Source organism: Arvicola amphibius, chromosome 2, assembly GCF_903992535.2.
Source record: "Arvicola amphibius chromosome 2, mArvAmp1.2, whole genome shotgun sequence".
Classification (NCBI taxonomy): domain Eukaryota; kingdom Metazoa; phylum Chordata; class Mammalia; order Rodentia; family Cricetidae; genus Arvicola; species Arvicola amphibius.
In genome coordinates this window covers 126,888,785-126,914,592 of record NC_052048.2, presented here as the reverse complement: position 1 = coordinate 126,914,592, position 25,808 = coordinate 126,888,785, and the positions used below count along the sequence as shown (strand labels likewise).

Here is a 25,808-nt window from a genome sequence, read left to right as displayed (position 1 = left end):
TTCACACCGGAAGGTTATTCCTAGCACTAGAAGGCTGTCCTTTGTACTTGAAGGTGTCCCTTCATAGTGGAAGGCCACCCCTCACACTAGGAGGTTGCCCTTCACAGAGGAGCTTGTCCTCATGTAATCTGGCTTTATAAGTTTGGCTCATACTTCCAGATGTTACGTTTCCTACACTGTGCTGATGAATGTATGTTTTCTGTCTTTTTTGGGGAGTTGTTTTGTTTTGTTTTTCCCTTTACTTTGTCTTTTATTTATGTTTTTCGAAACAGGGTTTCTCTGTGTATTGCAAGCTGTCCTGGAACTCACTCTGTTAGACCAGGCTGGCCTTGAACTCACAGAGATCTGCCTGCCTCTGTCCCTGAGTGCTGGGATTAAAGGTGTGCACCACCACTGCCTGGCTTATTTTGTCTCTTTTTATTGAAACTATAAGTAATCCTTTTAAAAATGGACTATTCCTCCCCTGCTCTTAAAGCATAGTTAGAATCCTGCCGTGAAGCCTGTATTGTGTACAGGGGTACGAGCTATGGGCAGCACTTCTCACATTGTGATCTAGGGTAAGAGAGGACGAGAACTTACCTTTAACATGGTCATTCATTCATTCATTCATTCATTAATTCACTGTATGTTATTTGTTAATCCCAACTCCTGAGAGTTGGGCATTTGGTGTGGGAAGTCCTTCTGTCTATCTTTTACTTTTATTGGTTAATGAATAAAGCTGTTTTGGCCAGTGGCTTAGCAGAATAGGGCAAGGTGGGAATTCCAAGCAGATAGAGAAGGAGAGAGTAGATGGGATGGTGAGAATCCACGTAGCTGTCTGCAGGAGACAGACACTCCCCGGAGCCCACCAAAACTTTGCCAGTAGTCCCTGACCTCGTGGTGATATATAGATTAATGGAGATGGGTTAGTTTAGGATATAACAGCTAGCTAGAAATAAGCTTAATCTATTGGTCAAACAGTATTGCAAATAATATAGTTTCTGTGTTTTTATTTTGAGTCTGGGCAGCCGGGAACGAATGAACAGCCTCCGTTAATAGGCATTGAATTGTAGGCCTGGGAATTGCTATCAAGACAATGATATCATGGCTGTATTTTGTTACTTTATTAAAGTGCTTGCTTGTTATTTGTATGTAGGGGTTTTAGGTAGAAGACAGATAGAACAGAACATACTTCTCATCTCAGAGTGAGTGGATGATTCCCCTTAGAGGCCTGTCTTACATCTTCTTGCTCCTCACCAGAGTGACTTGGGCCTTAGGAAATGTGTCCTGGTAAGACATGAGCTCCGGTCTGATGTGAGGAGCACAGGTTAGCCACTTGAGTTCCTGTCTGGTTTGAGGAGAACAGGTTAGCCACTTGAGCCCAGTCTGGTCTGAGGAGCATAGGTTAGCCACCGAGTTCCAGTCTGATAAGAGGAGCCCAGTCTAGTCTGAGGAGCACAGATCAGGCAGTTACTTTTTGAGTTGCTCTTCAGTATGTGGGATTCCCCTCTGTATGCTGTGAATACCATTAGTTAATAAAGAAACTGGCTTAGCCTGATAGGGTAGAACAGAGCTAGGAGGGGAAAACTAAACTGAATGCTGGGAGAAAGGAGGCAGAGTCAAAGAGAAGCCATGGAAGCCGGGCGGTGGTGGCGCACGCCTTTAATCCCAGCACTCAGGAGGCAGAGGCAGGCGGATCTCTGTGAGTTCGAGGCCAGCCTGGTCTACAAGAGCTAGTTCCAGGACAGGCTCTAAAGCTGCAGAGAAACCCTGTCTCGAAAAACCAAAAAAAAAAAGAGAAAAGAAAAAAAAAAAAAAGAGAAGCCATGGAGCCGCCGCCAGAGACAGACATGCTGCAGCCTTGCTGATAGGCCATGAGCCTCATGGTAAAATATAATATAATGGAGATGGGTTAATTCTAGACATAAGAGTTATTAGCCAATAAGAAGCTAGAGCTAATGGGCCAAGCAGTAATTTAAATAATGTAGTTTCTGTGTGATTATTTTTGGAAGTCTGGGTAGTCAGGAAAATGAACGAGTGGCCTCTAACAACACTTCAGTTTATCCATCCATCCATCCATCCATCTATTTATTTATTTATGGCATGGATTTTGCTATGTTGCTCAGACTGGTGTTGATTCTGATCTCCTGGGCTCAAGCCACCTTTCTGCATCAGTTTCCTAGAGAGCTGGGACTACTTCATGCACCAACATGGCTGTCTTGACTTTTATGGATCTGTTTCCTCACTTTCTAAAATTTATATTCTTATATTATGTGTGCATCCTCTTCTGTGTATATGTTTGTTTGTTTGTATGTGCCTGTATGTGCACATCTTATCAAAGCCCGAGGTTTACTTTGAATGCTTTCCTCTATTCTACCTTTTCATTTTTAATTTTTTCTTTTTTCTTTCTTTTTTTTTTTTTTGGTGTTTCGAGACAGGGTTTCCCTGTAGTTTCTAGAGCCTGTCCTGGAACTAGCTCTTGTAAACCAGGCTGGTCTCGAACTCAGAGATCCGCCTGCCTCTGCCTCCCAAGTGCTGGGATTAAAGGCGTGCGCCACCACCGCCCGGCAATTTTTTCATTTTTTAAATGTTTGTTTTATTTTATGTGTGTGAGTGTTTTCCCTGCATGTTTGCATGTGTAGTCTATGCATGCTGAGTTGGTCAAGAGGGGTTGGATTCCTTGGAACTGTAGATGTAGATGGCTGTGCGACACCCCCCCCCCAGGTCTTCTGCAGGAACAAGTGCGCTTAGCTCTTAGCTGCCAGCCATCCCTTTAGCCCTTCTCACCTTTTTTTTGAGGCAGTCTTTCACTGAGAGCTCATTTTCTGGAGCTCATTGATTTGATTAAAATGACTGACCAGGAAGCTATTTGGGTCCTCCTGGCTCTGCATCCTCAGCACCGGGATTACAGATACTTTCCACTAAGCTGAGGTCTTTTATTTTTCTTTTTCAAGGTGGGTGCTGGGATCTGAACTTAGGTCCTTATATTTGTGCAGAAAACACTTTACCCACTGAGCCTTCTCCTCAACCCCACGCCTTCCTCTTTGGGGATCCTTCTATTAACTATAGCCTGTAGTCTGCTCACTGTTTGATGTGAACGACCTGGTTGTTAATTGTCATTGATGGAAATTAGGGAATGGATGTGCTGCATAATAATCTTTGCCATGGAGTGAATTTTAACTGAATATACATATATAATACATATTTTATATAATACATATAGTACTTAAATTTTAAATAAACAATATACTCTTCATGTAGGGTTACTTCATGTTTTGAGACTGTCCCGACTTTCCTGGAATCCACTATACGGACCAGCCTCAAAGTTAGAGGTCTGCCTGCTTCTGCGTCCTGAGTGCTAGGAAGGGCGTGTCTACACCTGCACAGGATTACTTACTGAAGTGGTGTCTTGAGGACATGTGAAGTCATAATGCTCATCCATCGCTAGCATTTTCAAAGTTCCCCTTTCCTTCCATTCTCTGTTGACACAGGGTCTTACTGGATTGCTTAGGTTTGCCATCAGCCTTTGACCTTAAGATCTAACCATGCTTTTTTTCCTTTGACAAATATAAAAGAGGCCCTGTCACTAAAACATGCATAAACCTGTTTACGACTCTGGAGGCAGGGACTGGGAGAATGGAGCTGATAAATGCAATAGCTGGCCTTATTGAGAGCATCAGACAGTTTATACTTTAAAGGTTAAGAAGAGCCACGTGAGTAATACATTCAATCACAAGGCGAGCTGCACGTGGTGGGCAAGTCACTTGTGACTGAAACCCGTTTTTCCATAGACATAGAAATAAACAACAGCCCGTTGTAATTAATAATCTGAAGCAAACTCACTCCCATCCGCTACAGAGTTGTATGAAAGCACATTCCAAGAACAACTCCGTGTCTTAAAGAAACAGGTCACAAGATTCTTGTTTTCTTGAAGTTTTCTCACAAGTACTCAGAATTCTCCTCACATGAGTCCCTTCTTAGACCTTGTTTGGACATACATGCATTTAAACTTCTGGACTCAAGTGATCCTCTTGCCTCAGCCTCTTGGGTATTTGGGATTATTGATGCACCCCATGTACCCAGTCAATTAACCCAATCATTTTGATTGGGTTCCTGTTTCTTTGAATTTAGAGCATTTGTGTGGCTGTCTGACAGGGCAGGATGGGTTTGTAGGTCTCTAGTGAAATTTATAAGGGTGTAGACACTTCTGGTGTCTATTACTGTGTAATTAATGAATGTTCTCATTTCTTAGCTGAATTAATGGAAACATCTGTGTATTATTATGACATGTAACAGTGAATATTTTGTTAAATTGTGTAACCTTGCACACCTTTTTCAGGTCAAAGGACTGGATGCTATTATTCTGGGCCTGCTCATTCTAGATGGTGAATCTGTCTACAGCCTGACCTCAAAGCCCATACTGCTGTTAATAGCACACATTATCCTAGTGAACGTCAGACATAAGTTAACAGCTCTCCAGGTAAGGAAGGGAAGGCTCTGAGCATTCCACACAGGTCCCTTCTGTGCCTTTTAACGTCAGACTGATGCTGTCTGTGTCTCAGTAAATTTTGTTTGCTGTATCTTCTTTGAGAGACCAAGGAGTCTCATGAAAATAGAAAAGAATATTTTCTTTTCTTGTGAGATAAATCTTGTATAAGATCAGTGTGTATGGAGCCTCTTTAGTAGGAGAGAGAGAGTGTGTGTGTGTGCGTGTGTGTATTTGTTTTCATTCTTTGAGTTTTAAGTAAAGCTTCTAAAGTTCATTCATGGTCTGTTACAGATTTGAGCTAATGATAGCCAATAGCAGTGGGAATGGAAGGGATCTGAATTACTGGCTTCTGGTTTCTTTCTCCTCTCCCCCCCCCCCCGACAGGGTTTCTCTGTAGCTTTGGAGCCTGTCCTGAAACTAGCTCTTGTAGACCAGGCTGACCTCAAACTCACAGAGATCCGCCTACTTCTACCTCCTGAGTGCTGGGATTCAAGGTGTGTGTTACCACTGGCCAGTAGGCTTCTGGTTTCTTTGTGTTGAATGTAGTAGAGCTTTCTGTTGTCTGGCTTCTTCGGGTTGCATACACTAGTGAGGAGAAGCAATCATGCAGGAAGTGGGTAGGCACTAGGAATGCCACACTGGAAGTGCAAAGGTCTCAGGTTTAGGTGGAGGTTGTCAGCTGTGGAGTGTGTAAGTCTGCATGGTGACTGCGTAGCTCTAATGTATGGAAGTTTGAGAGCACCTGCAGTTTGTCAACAGATGGGTTGAGTTGTGTTCCAACAAAGCTTTATTTGTGACTGGGCATGGTGGTGTACACCTTTAATCTCAGCACTCAGGATGCAGAGGTAGAGACAGGTGGACCTCAGACTTGGAGGCCAGCCTGGTCTACAGAGTGAGTTCCAGGACAGCAAGGGCTACACAGAGAAGCCTTGTTTTGAAAAACCAAAAATCAAAAACAAGCAAATTCTTCTTTTTCCATGTATGGATATTTTGCCTGGCTTCATGCTGTACCACTTGAAGCTGCAGCACATTCTAGAAGCTCTGTGTATTTATTATGTGCAGCTGAAAAGGAGGCGGGGCTGTTGCACACAGTTGAACAAGGAAACTGTTCAGCTAATATTGGTAGGAGCAGTGTCTGTAGGGAAAGCAACCTTCAGGTTGTAAACATGGGTATGGTGGAGGTGTGGGAGTTGGGGGAAAGTTGCCATGGACATTTTCTGCACATTGTGTCAACATCCTCACGCAGACTAGAGAAGCCATTCCCCTGAGCCTCACGTGGGGAAGGCTTGCCAATTTCCATAGGTCTAAGGCATGGGGGTTCCTGACATGGCTATGGTCTTGTCAAACAATACACATTCCCTCAGGATTCTACATGCTCCCTATGTGAGTGTGTACCACATGCATGCTGGGTACCTGCAGAGGCCAGAAGAGGGTGTCAGATCTGGAACTGGAGTCACAGATGCCTCTTAGCTACCATACGGGTGCTGGGAATCGAACTCAGGTCCTCCAGAAGAGCAGCTACTTCTCTTCCTAATCTTGGAGCCATCTCTCCAGCCCTTCTCCCACCTTTTAGTGGCATGATGAATATTTACAATACCCTCTCTTTTTATAGACTTTGTTTTTAATTATGTGTTTGTGTCTCTGTGTGGGTCATACACATGCCAGAGGAGGCCAGAGGTCTGAGTCCCTTTGCCGTATTTGTGAATCCGTATGAAATACACACTCTCCCCTCTTCCCACACTGTCTGCTCAGTCTGTACATGCTGAGTAAGTCTCAGCTTTGACATCAGACCACAGTTCTCTCGTCTCTCCTCAGCTGTGTGACCTGAGGCCAGGTGTTCTCTAGCTGACAATTTCCTAGCCTGGTGAGACTCTAGGATCAGTGCCCAGCACTGGGGGAAGAAAGGAGGAAACCTCAAACAGAATGAGTTCCTTTTTGACTGTTTTACTGAGCTTGCCATGGAGAAAGTTTTTGCCTAGCGCATCTTCTCAGTCTGTGTTGACTGGTCAGTGCCTTAACAAGAGGTAAGGCTGTCGGTTTCCGGTTTTCAGCACCTCAGTTTTTCTGCTGTGTACTCTTAGCAAGTGAAGCAGGCCTTTGCATTTCCCAGTAGAGCGGAAGGGAGAGCTCCCATGGGCTCTGCACTCCTCCCTGCCACAGACCTGACTTCAGGGTTAACATCGTAGAACCCATCTTAGCGAGCTCAGCGCCTTAGGTCATGTGTTTTCTTAACAGCTCAGTCCTTCTGACTGGAGGCAGCTGAATTCCCTTGTCTGGAAAGGGAAAGAGCAAGCTGCCAGGCCTGACTCATCGTCCTGATGGCAGATAAGGGACTGACTTCATTGGCCTCAGTGCTGGAAAGAGGAAAGTAAGGCAGCGCCTCAGAGAAGTCCGCTAAAGTAAACTGATTTGAACTTCCTTCCTCTCAGATAATCCCGCTTTCCTTCTCTGGGCTGAAAAGCAGCATTAGTAGTGTGAAAGGGTTTCACTGTAAAGTCGGAAATTCACGTGTGACTTCAGTTATACTCGTTGCGTGTAGCTGATCGGAAGGGGACCCTTGCCCTTGTCTGTGGTATTTAGGATTGAACCGAGGCCTGGGCCATGCTGGACAAGTGCCCTTGAGCTGTTGATCCTCCAGTTCTCTCTCCAAGCTTTGATCCTTATGTTTCAGTGTTCCAAGTTCAGACCTGCTACACCAGGTCTGGGAGAAAGGCACTCCTGAATCAAATGAGATATTACATTCAAGTAAAAGATGCTTTTGATAATTAAGCATGATCTATTAGTAACTATTGCTACTGAAAAATAAAAGTTAGTTTCTTACACAGTCATGTAATATAATTCAGGGTAGCAATTTTTTTTTTTTGAGATGAGATCACAAGGTAGCTAAGGCTAACTACCTTAACTACCTGGTTTAGACTGTGATTCTCATGCTTCTGCTTCCTGAGCACTGAGCTTGTGGGTATGAACCATTTGCCTGCTTAACTTATTTTAGATGGCTCAATATATATATACTCAGTATACTATATATACTCAGACTTTTTTTATTGGTATTTATTGAGCTCTACATTTTTCTCTGCTCTCCTCCCTATACTCAGACTTTTTAATAACCCTTTTAAAATATGTATTATGGCTTGCACAGATATACTAATAGAGACATGAATACATAGAGAAGAATATCTATGTTAGTAATCTTTGTTATGGCCTTTTCTAGAGGAAGACAGGATTGAGACAGAAAAGAGAAACTCTGTGTGTGTGTGTGTGTGTGTAGAGGCCAGGGGTCAATGTTAGGTGTCTTCCTTCATTGCTGTATATTTAATTTTTGTTTTGTTTTTGCTTTTGAGACAGGGTCTCTTTATATAGCCTTGGCTGTCCTGGAACTCACCATGTAGATCCAGGCTGGCCATGAACTCTAGAGATTCATTTGTCTCCACCCCACAGTGTTGAGGGTACAGATGTGTACTGTTTATACCACCTTATTACAGCTTCTTGTTCTATTTCTTCTTCTTTCCTGTTCGTCTGTCCATCCGTTCGTCTTTCCATTCACCCATCTCTCTAATTATCGTGTGTGTGTGTGTGTACCTGTATGATTCATGGAGTCCAGAGGAGAATGTCACCTCTTCTTGTACTGCCTCATTCCCTCAAGATGGTGGCACTGACTCTGAAGTGCTGTCCCCTAGTTCCATGGTGAGTTCCTGAGATACTCTCTGTCTGATCCCCAGTTCTGAGTCATAGTCGCATGTGGTGTTTTTATGTGGGTGATAGTGATTTGAACTCTTGGTCCTTATGTCTGTGTAGCGATTGCTTTTACCTGCTGAGCCTTCTCCCTGGTTCTTGTCTCTCTTGATAAGTATGTATTGATAAACAAGAGGAAGCATGAGTGAATTAAAGGAAAACCTGCTGTGTGCTCAGTCCATACCTCAGTTGAGTTGTTTTCCCTTGGGTCGTGAAGGGAATGGAGCGCCATGGCGCTTGGCGTAGTCATTGTAGGGAGGTGGTACGTCTGAAGCGACTTCAGAAAGCAGGAATGGAGACAGAGCAGCAGCTTTTGATCCTTGCGAGAGCATAGCATGCGTGATTAAGCTTATTTAGGAATGAGTTTCAAGAGTGTGGAAATAATCCAAAACTAGTCTTAGTTAGTACATTGTTTTTCCCAAGGTTCTCTGAATTTCAGCTTCGATGGTGCTTTTTTTCTAGAGCTTGCCATGGTGGACTCTGAGATATGTGAATATTCACCAACAGTTGCTTGAGGAGCGTTCGCCTCAGCTTTTTGCTCTTGCTGAAAACTGTATTGATCAAGGTATGTAGCATATTTTTAAAATATTTATTTATTTATTTATTTATTTATTTATTTATTTATTTATTGCTGTTGTACACATGTGCAGACATTTATGCATGTGAAGGTCAGAGGACAACTTTGGAGTACACACTTTCTGTTTTGTTTTGAGATATGGTTTCTCTGTGTAGCTCTGACTGTCCTGGAACTTGCTTTGTAGACCAGGCGACCTCGAACTCAGAGATCCTCCTGCCTCTGCTTCCTGAGCACTGGATTTAAGAGGCACACCACCACCATCCGGCTTGGCATAGACACTCTCATTCCATCTCTTGTGGAATCTGTGAGTCAAGCTCAGGTTGCCAGGCTGCCATAGTGAACACCTTTGCTTGCTCAGCTGCTTTGCTGGTTGGTTGTTTTTGAGACAGGTTTTGCTGTGTAGACCTAGCTGGGCTAGAATTCATGGTGTAATGCTAGTCTGGCCCCAAACTCATAATCTTCCTGCTTCAGCCTGTGTTATAGATGCTGGCTGCTGTGCCCAGCTTAGAAAACTTTTATTTGATACAAATATGTACCCCATTCTAATTTCTTGTCTGAGATGTTTCATTTGAATCTATTCTTTGACTTATTTTTATGGCTTCTTGTATGAAGTTGTTTCTTTTTCTTCTGGATGGATACTCATGGATTACTAGGTGTCTGAGTGCTGAATCCCTTCTTTTTGTTTTCTGCATATTGAAGACCAAGCCCAGGGCCTCGCACATGTAGGTGGCTGCTTTGCCTCTTAACAGCATCTCTTTCTCACCTCTTTTGTCTTTTGAGTTTTCAAAAACAAGGTCATGCCGGGCAGTGGTGACGCACGCCTTTAATCTCAGCACTTGGGAGGCAGAGGCAGGCGGATCTCAGTGAGTTCGAGGCCAGCCTGGTCTACAGACAGTTCTGTGTGTCTTACTTTCACTACTTCTCTATGGCGGGCTGGTGTTGGCTTCTTGCCCTAGTTGGCATGTCCCTCGTTCTCTCCTTCTTGTCTCGTTCTTTTCTCCTCTCTCTCCAGCCTAGATTTCTCTTATTCTCTCTGCCTATCAGCTAGCTATTAGCTCTGTGACTTTTTATTAGATCAATCAGGTGCCATAGGCAGGCAAAGTGAAACAAATGCAACACTTTTTTTATAGTTAAACAAATGCAGCATAAACAAAAGTAACATACAAATAGCTATAGTAATATTCTGTATCATAAGCAAATGTAGCACATCTTTGCATAGTTAAAATAATATTCCACAACATAGTCGTGGGTAGTCAACATTTCTTACTTGATCTGATGGCTTGACATAGACATTGTAGCTATGTCTAAATTGTTCTGGAGTATTTCATAAGTTATTTTATTTAAAAGATATTTTATTTTATTTTGGGATCTGACTCAACCAGTTACATCTGAGATACCATGTTCAGTGTCCTGAGGAAGGTATTATATTTGAAATATTGCCCTTGAAGGACCATTAAAAATTGGCAGTAGATTTTTCAGCTTGTGAGACATAAGCAAAGGATTTTGAGAACAGCTAATATTGTCTTACTCTTGTCCAGGAATGTTACGTCAGTGAAATAGAGCCTATTGTAGCGGCAGCTTCAATTCGCTGGGCCTGTCACATTTACAAAAGGAGTAGGTTAGAATCTGAAAAACGTGTTCCTTAGCTCAGCATGGGGCATTCTTTGGGATGTTGTATTAAATGGAACCATAGTTTTGTAGAGACCATTTATGGGCCCACGACTGTTTTTGGCTCAGATACTGAAAATGCATTGCATGCAGGGCGTGAGGTGGAATATTGCAATTTGAAGATGAACTCTTGAAGTCACTGCCTAAGAAGAAACAGGTGAAAATATTGTGTGAGCAAGTTCTAGAGTGTCTTCTCCCACAGCTGTGTGACCCTGGGTTAGATTGTTCTCACAGCCAAAGACTGATGTATTCAGTGATTAAAATTTTTTTTTGATAATTTGGAATGAGTGTTATTAAATATATATCATTTTAGTACAGCATTAAAAAATCTCACGGGAAGAGATTTTGGTTTTAGCTCATGTTTTATTTGTACTGGTTGACATTTTGTCCAGAGGGTCATGGATATGAATTTCCACAGAGAACGCATAGTATTAAAATAATAAATGTCTGTCTATTGGATCATCTTGCTCCTCTTTTATTTAAGACTGAATCTTCCAGAGTTGAAATCTTTTTTTCACAGTTGTCTCAGTGACTTTCATTGTATCTCTAACTGCTTCTTGAATCTTGTTAGTTCTTCCCCAAGGGTTTCGTATTTTTCTTCCTTTCCATTTCTGCACCAATTAGCCTTGTCTGAAATCTTTGTTTTGGAAAGACCCTGTAGAGATCATCTTGTGCAGCTAACTCATTTGAGAGAGTCAAGACTCAGGGAATTGCTTCAGTAACAGAACGGTGGCCTGGGCTTCCCAGCTTCAAGCCCTCTCTCTGTTCCCACTGCTTTTCTCCAGGAAATTTCTGGTTCATATTTTGGTAACCAGTAATGTACAATTAATGTTTCTCTCTGTATACCACACCAAGTACAGCTCCGAGTTTTTAGCTGTGTCAATTAGTGTCTTATAACTCTTTGAGGTGGAGCTGAGGGTCATTGAGCAGTGGGTATAATGTAAGTGGATTTAAAAAGAATTAAAGGTGGCGTCTTGTATTGTAGTTCAGATGGCCTCAAGCTCACTGTGTAGATCAGGCTGGCCCAGAACTCCATGTGATCCTCTTGTTTCAGCCTTCTGAGTGCTGCATTTATGCTCAAAGCCCCATGGCCTTTGCTCAGGGCCTCTGCAGGCCAGTGTTCTGTCTGAACTCTCGAGCATTATCTCCAAACCTAACAAAGACCTGTTTGAATGATTGTTGTGTTAGGTACTGTGGATACCTATGAACTCAGCGAGTTAAGGTCTGAAATACTGGTGGGGCAACAAGGGCAGTAAAGAGTAAAGAAAACACGAGCTAGACGATGTGATTAGCTTGAACTTACGATGTCAGAAGTTTTATCCAGTAGTCGATAATAGGACGAAACCTTGAAGCACAAGTAGGAATGTTAGGTGGCAGACAAATCAGGAGGGCGGTGTGTGTACCAAGGGCCACAGACTTGAAGCATTGTTGTGGGGTTGGCAATGCCAGTATTTAGAATGGCTAGAGCAGAATGAAGGTCTCAGGTGAAGGGGTTGAGCAGGGAGGTAGGAGCTAGAACTTGGGAACGTTGGGTTTCTGGCTTGTTAGGATCGCCTTCAGAAGGCCTTATTCAGACTAAGTGTATTTTTGAGCACTAGCTATGATAGATAGGTTCCATGTCACTGCTATCTAATGCTTTTTACTGTTACTGTTAGGTAATGTTTTTTAAATTTTCACTTATAGTCTTCATCCCCTCTGGACACAGTTTCTCTTGTGTTGCCCTGGTTGGTCTTGAGCCCCTGTGTCTCTGTATTCATGTGATCCTCTTCCCTCAACCTCCTGAGCAGTTGGAATGACAGATATGCACCACTGTACCTGACTTGCGAATCCCTTTACTGTTTACTTATAGTATTGTAATATGTGAATTCACCTAGTCCTCTGTTGATAGACATGAAGCCTTTGGACTCCTTCCCTTCTTTTACTGCCAAATTTTGATCCTAGAAGGTAGACTTTAGGTTGAGTGATGGAGGCAGGACCTGGTTTCCATAAGTAGCAAATCATCAAATTTGCACCTATCCCCTGTTCTGCCCTTTGGTGTCATCTGGAAGTTTAGTTCCATCTTCTCAATCATATAAAATTTTGCTGCCAGGTGAAGTCAGGTCACCCCCCGTCCCCAGTAAGTTGCAAAATCCACTTGTTTTCAGAGTTTTTTGGAAGTGCTACAGCTAGATTTTAGAGTTATAGTGGAATCAGGTAAAGATTGTCAAGCATGGTTGGAGATGTAGCTCGGTTGGTAGAGTGCTTGCCCAGCGTCTGTCTAGTCCCCAGCACATCATAGGCCTGTAGTTCCAGCATTTGAGAGGTGGAGGAGGGAAGATTAGGAGTCAAAAGAGTTCAGGATCATTCTTTTTTTTTTTTTTTTTTTTTTTTGGTTTTTCGAGACAGGGTTTCTCTGCAGCTTTAGAGCCTGTCCTGGAGCTAGCTCTTGTAGACCAGGCTGGTCTCGAACTCACAGAGATCCTCCTGCCTCTGCCTCCCGAGTGCTGGGATTAAAGGCGTGCGCCACCACCGCCCGGCAGGATCATTCTTAACTACATAAAGAGTTTGAGGCCAACTTGAACTACAGGAGATTCTGTCTTTTTGGGTGTGGATGATGGGATATACTTGATAGGCAACTGGTTTGCCACGGGTGCAGAAACGGGTACATTGGCAAACCATAAAGGCTCCAAGAGAGTGTGTAATTGGCCTGAGCATCCAAAGGAAAGTCGTTGTGGTAGAACAGAGGAGGTCTGGTGGGCAGTGGAAGTCCAGCACTGTGCAGGACAGGACGGGGCAGCTTGGGGAGCTGTCTTCATCATAAGGTAAATGTGTTTGCCATAAGTAAATCACAAGTAGTGTGGGAAGTCTTTCTGTTGTATGTGTTGTTTTTATTGGTTAATGAATAAAGAAGCTGTTTCTGCCAGTGGCTTAGCTGAACAGAACTAGGCAGGGAAAATAAAACTGAATGCTGGGAGAAAGAAGGTTCAGTCAGAGAGAAGCCATGTATCCCTGCTGGAGACAGATGCTGGAACTTTACCCGGTAAGCCACAGCCTTGTGGTGATACATACATTAATGGAGATGGGCTAATTTAAGATATGAATTAGTCAGAAATATGCTTAAGCTATTGGTCAAACAGTATTGCAAATAATATGGTTTCTGTGTGATTATTTTGGGACTGAGCAGCTGGGAACCAACTAACAGGCCTCTGCCAACACACAAGTGAGAGTCTTACAGGTTTTACCAATGGTAGGCCTGGTCAGTATGGTTGGTCATGCCTGCTAGCAGTTGTGTGATAGCAATGTGCTGGTTGCAGAAGTTATATAATATTTTACTTTCATTGGTTTTGTATGTTCTCAGTGAGGTAGACTCTGGTTGACTTCTGATTAGGTCATCAGTTGTGTGGGTCCTCATTTTGCAGTTAGGAATATTTCTTTTTTCTTTTAATTTTTTTAAAAAATATTCACTTATTCACATGTAAATGTCCATGCCATGACATGTATAAAGCGTTTATCTAACTTCTTTTTTAAAAAGATTTATTTATTTAACATTCATTGGGATTTTGCTGCATGTATGTCTATGTGAGGGTATCAGATCCCCTGGAACTGAATTTATAGACAGTTATGAGTTGCCATGTGGGTGCTGAGAATTGAACCTGGGTTCCCTGGAAGAGCAGCCAGTGCTCTTACCCACTGAGCCATCGCTCCAGCTCCTATCTAATTACTTTTTATCAATAAAACCTCAGGACCACCTCTCTCACACTCTCTCTCTCTCTTTCTCTCTCTAGTTCCTCAATCCAAAAGGGCTGAGACCTCTCTAAGCCCTGCCCTATTACTTCCTGTGACTGTCTATGTTTTCCAAAACCTCTATGGTTAATTTTGGTCAGCTAGTAGCTAGCTCTGCCCTCTGATTCAAGACAAACTTTATTAATAATCTTGGGAGCATCAAAATGCGACCAAAATAGCACACAGCACATGCTATGTAGAGGCCAAAGGACAACTTGAGATAGTCAGTTGGGTCTTCAGGTTGATGGTTAGGCTTGGTGGCAAGTGCCTTTACCTTGAGTCAACTCAGCTGGTCTGGATATATTTCAAATGTTCTTTCCTGTGTACTGTTTCTAAGTCACATCTCAGTGCAGAGCAGAGCACATCTGGAGATGTTTCGTTGTGTTTCTTCGTGCTTTCATGTGTGAGACTCAGCTTCTGTGAGAAGGGAATGGTACCTGCCTTTGGGAGCACATCATTTCCCTACCTCTGCTCTTTACTCTGGGAAGTTTTCCACATTGTTAGGAACTTAACTACCATCACACCCTTTCCCCTTTGAATAGTTTTATTTATTTATTTCTCCCTTCCATCTTTTGCTTTGCACCAATAGTTTCAAATAGTTCCATGCCTGAGCCCCCTTGAAAGTTGTTGCTTAAAGAAGCTGCCCCCCCCCCCACTGCCTAGGCCTGCAGTGGGGGTCATGGTCTCCCACTCTTTTCCTTTTGACTGGGGCAATGACAGTGGTGACAATGACAGTGTTTTCTCTTTTTTCCTGTAGTGTGTGTGTTTATGGGGAGTAAAACTCAAAAGTCAAATCGCTTATCAGTTACTCCATTTGAACAAAGGTATCATGGTGATGAATTCCCTTTCCTTTGCTTGGAAATCTTTTCCAGCCCTCTTCTGGAACTGGGGGTTGGACAGGGTTTGGGGCAGTGCCATCAGGTAGCCTTCCTGCTATCTTCTTGTCCCCATTGCTGGACTTGGGGAGGCAGCTGGCCCAGCTCCCCGCTCTGTATTGTTAAGATCATCTTTTGTGTATCTGTGGCTCTGTAGTCTGGTCACGATCACATTCTGGCTTGCTTTTCACTTGTCTTCCTTGGGATTTATTGGAATCTGATTCTAAGTTTTGATGTCTGTCTCCCTTTCTGGAAAGCTCTCAGCGGTTATCTCTTCACCTATTTTTGAGGCACTGTCTGCTCTTTCTTAATCTTCAGACATGCCATATATCCTATGTGCGTCCTCACCAGACCTTAGTTTCTTTTGTTGTTTCTCTTTGTTTTCCTAAGTTATATTCTGCAGAAGTTCTTTTGGATATGGCTTCCATTTCTCTGCTCTGCCCATTTAATTTTGAAATTTAAGAAAATTCTACTCTTTTGATCAGCTCCTTGTTTTGCTTCTCTGGCTAATATTTTTTGCATGTGTACGTGAGTGTGGTGTTTGTATATCTGCATGTTTGCATGTGCATGCACATGGAGACATCAGGTTGATGTTGTGTGTTTTGGGGTATCCCAGGTGTGCCCAGAACTCACTAATTTGGCATTTAGCTAGCCAGCTTGCTCCCGGAATGGCAGTTCCACTTTCCATATACTGAGATTTCAGGTGGCTTGGGATCACCCATGTCTGGCTCATTTCTGTAATTCCTTGTTTGTATTTTCTAACTTTTTATTTCTTTCATTTCTTGAAGCCCATTAAACATTTCAGGTATGTGGTAATCTGTGTCACTCACTAATTGTGCTAACATCACCAGAGGTCTAACAGTAATGGCTAGACATTCGGGAGTGATGGGAGAAGAAAGTTAAAGGGAGCAGTCAGGATGATGCGGTCCAACCTCTCCAGGGTCTGGTTTGCATGAATGAAATGTCCCGATGCCCGCATGCTGTCCTGAGGTACTTAACCCACTGGCTTTAGCTCACTCCGGAGAATCTCTCAGAAGGGCTGGCACTAAGTAAAGGATACACTGTTCTGGCTTTTCAGACCCACTTTAATTTCAGCTGCAGCAAGACAAAGGCAGATCTTGTTCCTTAGCTGTAAAGAGTGTGACAGGCACGTCTCTAGGTGATGAAATAGCCTGGGTTCCTGTCGCGCCTCCTCTGTGCCTTGTCCTTCCACCTGTGCCTACTCTTTTCTCCTGTACAGTCAGGAGAAGCTTGGATTCCAGTCCTGGCTTTGCTGTGTAACAGCCGAGGTGACCAGCCGGTCAGTGAGCTGTCTGAGCTGTGTTTTGTTTTTCTTTGTGGTGCTGGGAACTGAACTTAGGGTCCCACTGCTAGAGAGGCACCCTGCCCTGGAGCTCTGTTGAGCACTCCGTGTTATACTGATTTAAGTGGAGATAGCATCCTCCTCAAAGGCAGCATTGTGAGAACTTACACTCACTGAAAGTACCCAGGGCTAAGAGGAATAGCTGTTTAGTGTGATTTCTCTCTCAGCTTGAGAAACTTATCCCCAGTGGTAGCATACTTCCCACCCTTTCATTTCTCATTCATTCTTATAGACTGCTTTGTCAAAAACAGATGAAGCCATTACTAAAAATAGCTTAAAGACGAGCTTGTCAAGGATGTTGTAGTAGAGAATACTGTTCTGGGGTACCAGCTGGATGAACATCCTACTATGTGAGCAATCGTAAACCCTGGTGTGTGTAACAGTATTATATTCCTTGGTATATATAATTATTTTTGATGATCATTTTATTTCAGATGTTTTGTTGTTAAATTATTATCCTTCCTTTATTTATTTTAAAATTTTAAAAAAATTGCATTACATTAATTAATTAGTTTGCATGTCTGCATGTGTGTGTATGATGTATGTGCAGGAGCCTATTTGATATTCATTTTCACACACATGTTTCTTAAGGAAGAAAGTCTATATTTTTTATGAAATGAAAATCATTTTCCTCAACTACTCTCCCTTTCTCCAGATTTTTCATGGTGTTGAATATACAGGTTTGGTTTGGCACTTTGTATCAGCATCTTATGTTCCTATGTTTCTGGCCATGTTTTTATAGGATGGTTAAGACAGGCATTGGGAAGGATCAGTGCTGTGAATGGCATCTCCTAGGACTGAGTATGTGGGTGCAGAAGGCAGTGTATATAAAGTCTTAGCTGTATGTAAGTGCTTAGAGAATGCTGGCTGTTAGCTGCTGTTGTATTTGTGTTCTCTTATGTGTTTAAAGTTCTTCAAAATTTTAACTTAAACTATGTATACTTTAATATTTTGGGACTCTGTTTTACTCATCTTAATTTTTAACGTTTCATGTTTTGTCTCACAGTGATGAAACTAGCGAATTTATTTGAAGGTGATTCAGGTCGACTTTTAGCTATTCAATTCCATCTGGAAAGTGCATATGTATTTTTATATTATTATGAATATAAAGAAGCAAAAGACCAATTCAGTACTGCTAAAGACATCAGCAAGTTACAGGTTAATCTGACAGGTAAGACTTTACTTTTCATGGGTAATTGAATGTATGTATGTATGCTAGTATGAATTGAATGTGTGTATTACATTAGTATGTATGTTGGCAGTTTGTATTGCATTTTGGCTTTTGATTTTTTTGTTCTTTTTTTGTCCTTTTGGTTGTGAGGCATAGCCTTTATTGGCTGAGCCATCTCTCCATTCTTCTTGATTATTATTATTTTTACGTAGATTTTATGTAGATTCCAGATTTTCTCTATGTTACCCAGGCAGGCTTTGAACTCCTGATACTGTTGTCTTAGTCTCTTTAGTGTTGGGATTTGGGATGTTCTATCATACTTAGTCTAGTATTTAATTTTTTAGCGCCTACCTATTTTTTTTATTTGACAATATATTTAAAAGATTTTGTTTAAAGTTTATATTTCAAACAAATTTGGATTTATATTTTTGACATAGAGTCCATTTCTTGTTCTAAACTAGTTAAATGTTTGGTAGTAATAACAGCCAGGCAGTAAATAAATGGACCTTGGATCATTTGATTCTGGATAAACCTTCATTTGATTCTGGATAAACCTCCAGAGAGCTCTCCTGACTCCCTAGTTTGGTTTCGCCCCATGCATTGCCCATTCTTGTTAAAACCTCCTGTTGTTTCTGTCCTGCTTTATTGGATTGCATGTTGTGTTTCCGAGGGGCATTAAGGTGTATCTTCAGTGCGTTACAGAAGTTCTCCTAAATCCACTATTGTCTCTTCTGAGTGCCATGTGCTGCCCCATCCCTAATCTGTACAGTATAGTTTGCCCTTCGGTGTGAATGAACTAATGAGGCCAGGCATCACCAGTTTAGGGGGCCGGGCTGAGCATCCCAGGCTGTGACACCTGCCTGTGCATTCAGTGACTGACACTTTTATCCCATGCTAGGCTTGGATCATTTCCTAGATCTTTTCTCAGCCCCAGTGTACTGTGCTTCTTATTGAGTCAATGCTAATTGATAAAATATTCTAGCTGTACTGTGAGTCAAATATGGCTTTATGGAATCTTAGCCTTCTTTTATTACAGTGTTTGTGTGGGAAAAGTTATTTGATATCTGGTTTATAGTTTTTGGAACAATGCCATGAATAACTTGGAGTCTTGTCTGTATTTGAAAATGTAGTTACATATAATAAACTTTTGAGGTTCATTTCAGAGATTTTTTTCACATATTTTTGTTTTGGGAGGTTTTTGGGGATTATTTAAATATTAATGACACAGTGCTTTGTATATTCAGCTTTAACTGGTGGTGTATTTAATAGCTATTACAGTTTTTTATTTTTTTTCCCCAAAGTTGAGGTGAAGAACTTAAAAATAGAAGTGTGTTCCCACATAAAAAGAAATGAGACCCAGATTATGATTTTTTTCCCACTCAGCTGTAGAGTTTCTATAGAAAAGTAAACTCTGTTAAGCCTCTTAGGTGGCCATCTTGACGTGCGTGTTCCCAGGGCTGACAGGCGCTCGTGGCCGGAGTTGTCGCCCTGCGGGATGCTGGTTTCCCAGGCTGCTCTTTGCCATCGCACAGTTTACAGAGAGTGGATGTGGACACCTCGCTTCTCTGCAGAGTTGTCTGAAAATGTGCATACGATCTCCGAGACATAAGAAAAAGCTGTTTGTGTCACGTGAAGCCAGGGTCGTAGAAGCTTAGGCCCTGGCTAAATATAGGCATCAGAGCAGGGGATCCTGAGCGTGTGAGGACAAGCGTTCAGCCTGTCTTCCCATGTGTATCATTCACATATACATTCTGTATGTACGTATGTATGTGTGTATGTATGTATGTATGTACGTACGTATGTATGTATATGTGAATTCTAGCTACAGTACTTAAGTTATTTATTCAGAAGAGACTAAAAAATGAGCAAAAGTAGGGATTGAGAATCTAGTGTCAAATCCTGGGTTTGAGCCTTGGCACCATAGTTCCTTGGCTTCAGGAAGTAGTTGACCATCACTGTGTGGATGGAGAAACCTTTAGCGCTCTGAAAATATTAGTCATTGCCATCGTACTATAAATCCGACTGCCAGATCCACATGGAGGATTGTATTTTAATTTTTAGGAGCGTTGGGAAAAAGGACACGATTCCAGGAAAATTATGTGGCACAGCTGATTCTAGACGTCAGGAGAGAAGAGGACGCCCCTTCCAGTCATGAGTTCAGCCCAGCACCCACCCCCCAGGAATATCTTACCAAGGTAGGTTGATCTGAATTGTGCAGTTGAACAGCATAGTCACAGAAGCTCTGAGTGGATGAGAACCCTTGTAAGTTCAGGTAAAAATTATCAGTATCTTTCTCTTAAAATTTTCAGTTACACAGAGGTCACGCTGCACCCACAGTCACACGGCTGCCACGCTGCACCCACAGTCACACGGCTGCCACGCTGCACCCACAGTCACACAGCTGCCATGCTGCACCCACAGTCACAGTCACACGGCTGCCACGCTGCGCCCACAGTCACACAGAGGCCATGCTGCGCCCACAGTCACACAGCACAGCTCCCTTACAGTGGGGCAGTTATGAGTTAGCAGTGCCGCCGCATTGCCCCTTGGCATATAAAAGAGACAAAGAGGCTATATCTGTTTATTTTGTTTTTTGCCTTTTGAAGCAGTCTCTAGCTGTATAGACAAGGTTGGCCTTTAGTTCCTGCTCTCCCAAGAGGCTTGGGTCCTGGAACCCAGAGTAGGAGTGTTGAGGGAATAGAGACATACAGACATACATACAGTAAAGCTGGGTTTAGGCGGGTGTCTGCGAGCTCTGTGACCTGGAACTGCAGCATGTTTATTAGGTACAGCACGGGCCTGGGGAGTGCTTAGCTAGTCTGTGTAGGAAGTCTCTATCTGAACCTCCAGGAGCAGGAGGGGCAGTTACTAATCTCTGCACCCATTCATCAGTTGTCCATTAACCTTTCACGTGGACTCCCGAGGAGAGCTTTGACATTCCTTCTAGTCCTGGCCCTATTGCCAGTTCCTATGGGTCTGAGGCCCTGGAGCCCTCAGCACATCTACAGCCATGTCAACAATACTCAGTCAGGGCTGCTCTGCTCCCTATACTAGGATTGTAGGTATGAGCCACCGTACCTAGCTCTGTAGTAGTCCCTTTACTTTTGTCTTCTGTGAATATTTTAACATTCAGAGACGTGACGTTTCTCTGGCTTCTTCTAAATATGTAAACCAGCAAGCAGAAGTCCCTTTCTCCCATTTTACAATCTGCCTTTATTATTGGGTTGGTTGGTGCTTCAGTATGCTTTTTGACATGTCTGATGAGTTCTTTTCTTGTGGCTTGAATGCTTGACTTCCTAGGCCTATGCAACTGCTCCCATGGGGACCACAAACATGTTTGCGTTTTCCGGAGATTCCCATGCCTACAGTTTTATATGCTAATTAAATTTTTTAAAGATTTATTTTTATTTTATATGTATAGTGTTTTGTCTGCACATATATCTGTGCACCACATGTGTGTAGTGATCACAGAAACCCAAAGAGGGAATTGGATCCCTTGGAACTGGAGTTATAGATTGTTGTGAGTTGCCATGTGGGTGTTGGGAATCGAACCTGGTTCCTTTGAAAGAGCAGCCTGTACTCTTCACTGTTGAGTCATCCTTCCAGCTCCACATCTACCGTTTTTTATTGTCCTTTTATTGATTTTAATGTCTTTAGCGCCTCTGCTTCAGTATGTGTTGTTTTAGAACCTATAAGTAAATTTAACTTAAGTAGACTGAATACCAGAATTCTATTATGTTCTGCGAGTAATGCCAAGGGGAGAGACTAGGGCTGAGGGACAAGGAGGCGCCATCATTCAGTTTGGTCTGAGGAGAACCTCTGATAAGAATGCAGGTGGGTTCCAAGTTCACTGTTTGCTTTTGTGGTAACTTTAGTAAGGGGCAGCTGTTGGTTCTAGAAGAATGAACAGAGGAGAGAGGTTGCAGGACCCGGCTTTACTTCCACAAGGGTGTGGAGCTGTGGCCAAGCCAGTGCATGTGCTGCTGTGATAAGCACTAGTCAGTGAATGCATAATAAGTGCATGCATCCTTAATTTCCTCCTCTCTCTTCTCGGTCCTGTTCAAGCCCCTCATTAAGCTTTAGGTTGCCCATTGCAGTTTGGTATTTAGGCAAACAGTATCTTTGAAAAGAGATTTAATTTGGAAATCTAAGCACACAAAAGTTAGTGTGTTTGAGTTTCCTTAAAGTTGAGTACATTATATTATTCTAGACACCAGATGTTCCTTAGTGTCTAAGGTTATCATTATATTCCTAGTTTCTGTGTGCGCGCATGTGTGTGTGTGTGTGTGTGTGAGTGCGCACGCGCGCGCCCATGTGTGCATGCATGTGCATGTGCTTACCTCCCTGCCTGCCTGTCTGTCATGGTGTGTGTGCATGGGAATGTGGGTGCCTGTGGAGGCCAGAAGTATAAGGTCTCCTGGAGCTGGAGTGACAGAAGGTTGTGAATCTCCTGATAAGGTTTCTGGGACTCAAATTTTGGTGTCATAGAAGTTGCTTATGTCCTCTTAATTGCTAAGCCATTTCTCCAAACCTGACTTTTCTTTTACTGGTAATTTTGCTTTTTGAGACAGGGTGTCAGTTTGTAACCTTGGAGCACTATATAGACAGATATCTCTGATGTTAGATTCAGAGGTATCTGTCCGCTCTGCCTCCGTAGTCTAGCACTGGGTTAAGGGCGTGCACCGCATGCCCAGCACCAGCCACTTCTCAGATATGTGGTTCTCAGTGGATCCTTTGGATCTGTAGTTTGGCCTTCATCTTCTCAGTGTTTCCAAGTGCAGACTTTGTTTTCACCACATACTTTAATTAATTAATTAATTAATTAATTTACACTTCCTAACTGCAGCTTTCCCTTCCTATTCCCTTCCCATTCCTGCCCCTCCCAACTTCTCTCTGCCCCCACCCCATCCACTGCTCCATTTCAGTTCAGAAAAAAGCAGGCCTCCCATGGATATCAACAAAGCATGGCATATCAAATTTTGGTAGGACTAAGCACCTCCTCTTGTATTCTGGCTGGACAAAGTGATTTAGTGTGAGGAATAGGCTCCAAAGAGCCAGCCAAAGCATCAGGGACAGCCCTTAAGAGCCGATAGTTTTAATTAGATAGTTTTATATATTTGCTTTTTTTTTTTTTTTTTTTTTTTTTTTTTTTTTTTTTTTTTTGGTCTTAATGAGGGGCTTTCTTCCTATCTCATAATTGCTAAGATTTTCTCTGATAATTTACTTTTTATTTTCCTTTCCTTTTCTTTCTTTCTTCCTCCTTTCTTTCTTTTCTCTGTTTCTTTCTTTTTTTTTTTTTTTCCTTTTTGAGACAGGGTTTTTCTCTGTGGCCCTGGCTGTTCTGGAGCTTTCTCTGTAGACCAGGCTGGCCTCAAACTCAGGGTCTGACCTGTCTTTGGCTCTCTAGTGCTGGGATTAAAGGCATGCACTACCACCACCACCTGGCAATGATTTTATTTAGAACTCTTTTTAGTAGTATTTTCTACATTAAGATCTATTGTTTATTATTATTATAAGGATGAGCAGCAAAATGTATGGGAATTCTGTCAGCAGAGGTGCTTTGGGGGTCAGTAGTAATTGCTGTGTCATTTCCACTGAATTCTTGATGTGCACGTAGCAAACCTTTTCACAAGTTATGTTCCCCACTGTGTATTCACAAGAATCACTTTGTTGACCATATTTAGACACTATAATCTTTAAAAAGTAGAAGGTGTGTTAAACTGGATGTGGTGCTGCATAATCTCAGCACTCAGGAGGCTGAGGCAGCAGATACCTGCGAGTTTAAGGCTAGCTTGGTCTACCTAGGTAGTTTCGGCAAGCCAGACTTACATGGAGAGACCCTGCCTTAAAAACATAGAAGACACATAACTAAACAAAGAAACAAGAACCCTCCAAAGTAAATCAAAACAAAAGTAATGCACCCCAGCCTCCCTCCCAAAACCCATACATCAGTGTCATCTCCTTTAGTGGTATGTTGCTTGCATACCACTAAATGTAATTTTTGGTCTAAATGAACGAAATGTAATTTTTGGTCTAAATAGTTTCTCCTGTGTTCTACCAGAATCTTGAGCTCAACGATGATACTGTTCTGAATGAAATAAAGTTAGCAGACAGTGAACAGTTTCAGATGCCTGACCTGTGTGCTGAAGAGCTTGCTGTCATCCTTGGAGTCTGGTATGTTAATGGCTGACTTGGCTGAGTTGAGGATCTTGACTGGTGTTGCCCTGAGTTTGGGAAGGTCTTCATCAGGACCTCCCTGTACAGTCGGAATCTTGTGCTGCTTATGAAGGTGGAGAATTCTCGGGCAGCGAATTAAACGGTCAGAGGTTCAGAGTCTGTTGAGTTTGTAGACTGTTCTTCTCTTTCCTGTATACGCAGATGTCTTTGTTACCCTCAGCTGGTGTAGCGCTCTACTAACATGAAGTAGAGGTGAGAATGGCCGTGAGAGCTGCATGGAGAGGCTGGGGTGTCTGTGGTGCTCTCACTGGCTCTCTAGGTTACCCCTGTTTTCAGGGTTTTCACTGAACCTGGTGCTCTCCTATTCACTGCCCAGTGAACCCTGGGGATCCTGTCTCTGTCCCCTTGGACTAGGGTTGCAGATGCACATGAACACAAATGGCTTTCATATGGGTGCTGGTTGTCTGAACTCACTCCTATGCCTGCATTCCCACTTCTCTGGCTGAGAATGACTAGTGCCTCTAAGGATACGTATACTTGGAGGTAGATTTATTTTTAATAGATAGAACCTTATGCTGTTCAGTGGAATAGTTTTGGCTTTTCTTTCTTTCTTCTTAAATTATGACTGGGTTATTCTTGTGCTTGGTTCTTGTTCTTTCTTATTTTGAAACGGGCCCCTGACATTTCTCCCCATCTGTGTTCATTATCCACTTTACAGTTGGAAGTTTTGCAGAAGAAATGGACATTGATCATTTTGTGTGAGGTTCTTACCCTGACTTACGGTTTATTAATGCTCTTGTTCACTTAAAGAACATAGTGTCTTAGGATAGGAAGGACTTGACGGGTTAATTGGGTCATCTTGTTGGTTGATACATAATTACTTTGTGCTAAAAATTAGAACTATCAGAGAGGAGAGAAAATATGTGTGTTGTGTGTTTTAAATTATTTCATAGTTCTTTCCCCATTTATTTTGTTTTGTTGTCACCAACAATAAAAACAGGTGCAGGCCAGGGACATAGCACATTCCTCAGAGCTCAGGGCCAGCTTAGATTCTAGGCCATCTAGGGCTATATATTGAGACCTGTATTTAAGAAAGAAAAAAAAAGGTTGGGGGTTGGAGAGATGGTTTGGTGCTTAAGATCACTTGCACTTGCTGCCTTTTCAGAGCATCTAAGTTCAGTTCTCGGCCCCACACCAGGTGACTCACACTGTCTGTAGCTCCAGTTTCAGGGATCTGATGCTTCTGTCTCCTTAGGCACCTGTACTCATATGCGCATACTAACATGATGAAAAGATACAGTTATTTAAAATAATAAAAGTGAATCTTAAGTAGGTTCAGTTAAAGTTATTACATAAACATTTTGATGCTTATAAAATTTTTAAATAATATTGAAAATTAAAGGAAGTATGATTTTATAGGATTATGTTTTCATCTTTTTAAATGTTATTGTTTTAGATTTATTTTAGATCTTGCTTGCGCTTATGTATATGTACTACTGAGGTCAGAAGAGGGTGTGGGATCCCCAGAACTGGGGTTGCGGATGGATGTGATCCACCATGTGGGTACTGGGAATAGGACATGAGTCCTCTGCAAGAGCAACAGGCTCTCCCCACTGAGCTAGCTCTCCAGCCCTTTAAAAGGATCTGATTTGTAGCCCAGGCTGGCCTCAAGCGTGCAGCAGTCCTTGAGCATGGGCCTCCATGTCTAGTTGTCGTTCCTAAGATGGTCCTGTTTACATGGATGATAATGGGTGCACTATGTGCGTTTATGTTCAGCCATAAATAGAAGACTGCAGGTATTGCAAGTTTAACCTCTGCATTTTTCCCAGGCCTCACTCTGCTCTTCTCAGAGAAAATGCTCTCCTAAGTTTTGTGTTTGTTATTTTCTGGCCTCTAAAGATATGCTTGCTCTTACATTTTGTATCCCTTTAACCTGAGGCCTTCATTTGCTTGTTTTCCTGCTTTCTGTAGTTCCGTGTGATTTATTTCTCCTCTCTTTGTTGTGTTTCTGTGGT

At 42.4% G+C, this 25,808-nt stretch overlaps 1 protein-coding gene across 1 annotated transcript in view; it reads left to right on the top strand.

The window, feature by feature from the left end:
• Positions 1–25,808, top strand: part of Ttc27 (tetratricopeptide repeat domain 27) — a 120,013-nt gene that overhangs the window by 7,920 nt on the left and 86,285 nt on the right. Inside the window, exons 4-8 of the mRNA XM_038320546.1 lie at positions 4,319–4,459; positions 8,663–8,765; positions 17,452–17,616; positions 19,678–19,811; positions 23,678–23,790. Coding sequence (XP_038176474.1) covers positions 4,319–4,459; positions 8,663–8,765; positions 17,452–17,616; positions 19,678–19,811; positions 23,678–23,790 — 656 coding nt within the window. The remainder of the gene's footprint in view (positions 1–4,318; positions 4,460–8,662; positions 8,766–17,451; positions 17,617–19,677; positions 19,812–23,677; positions 23,791–25,808) is intronic.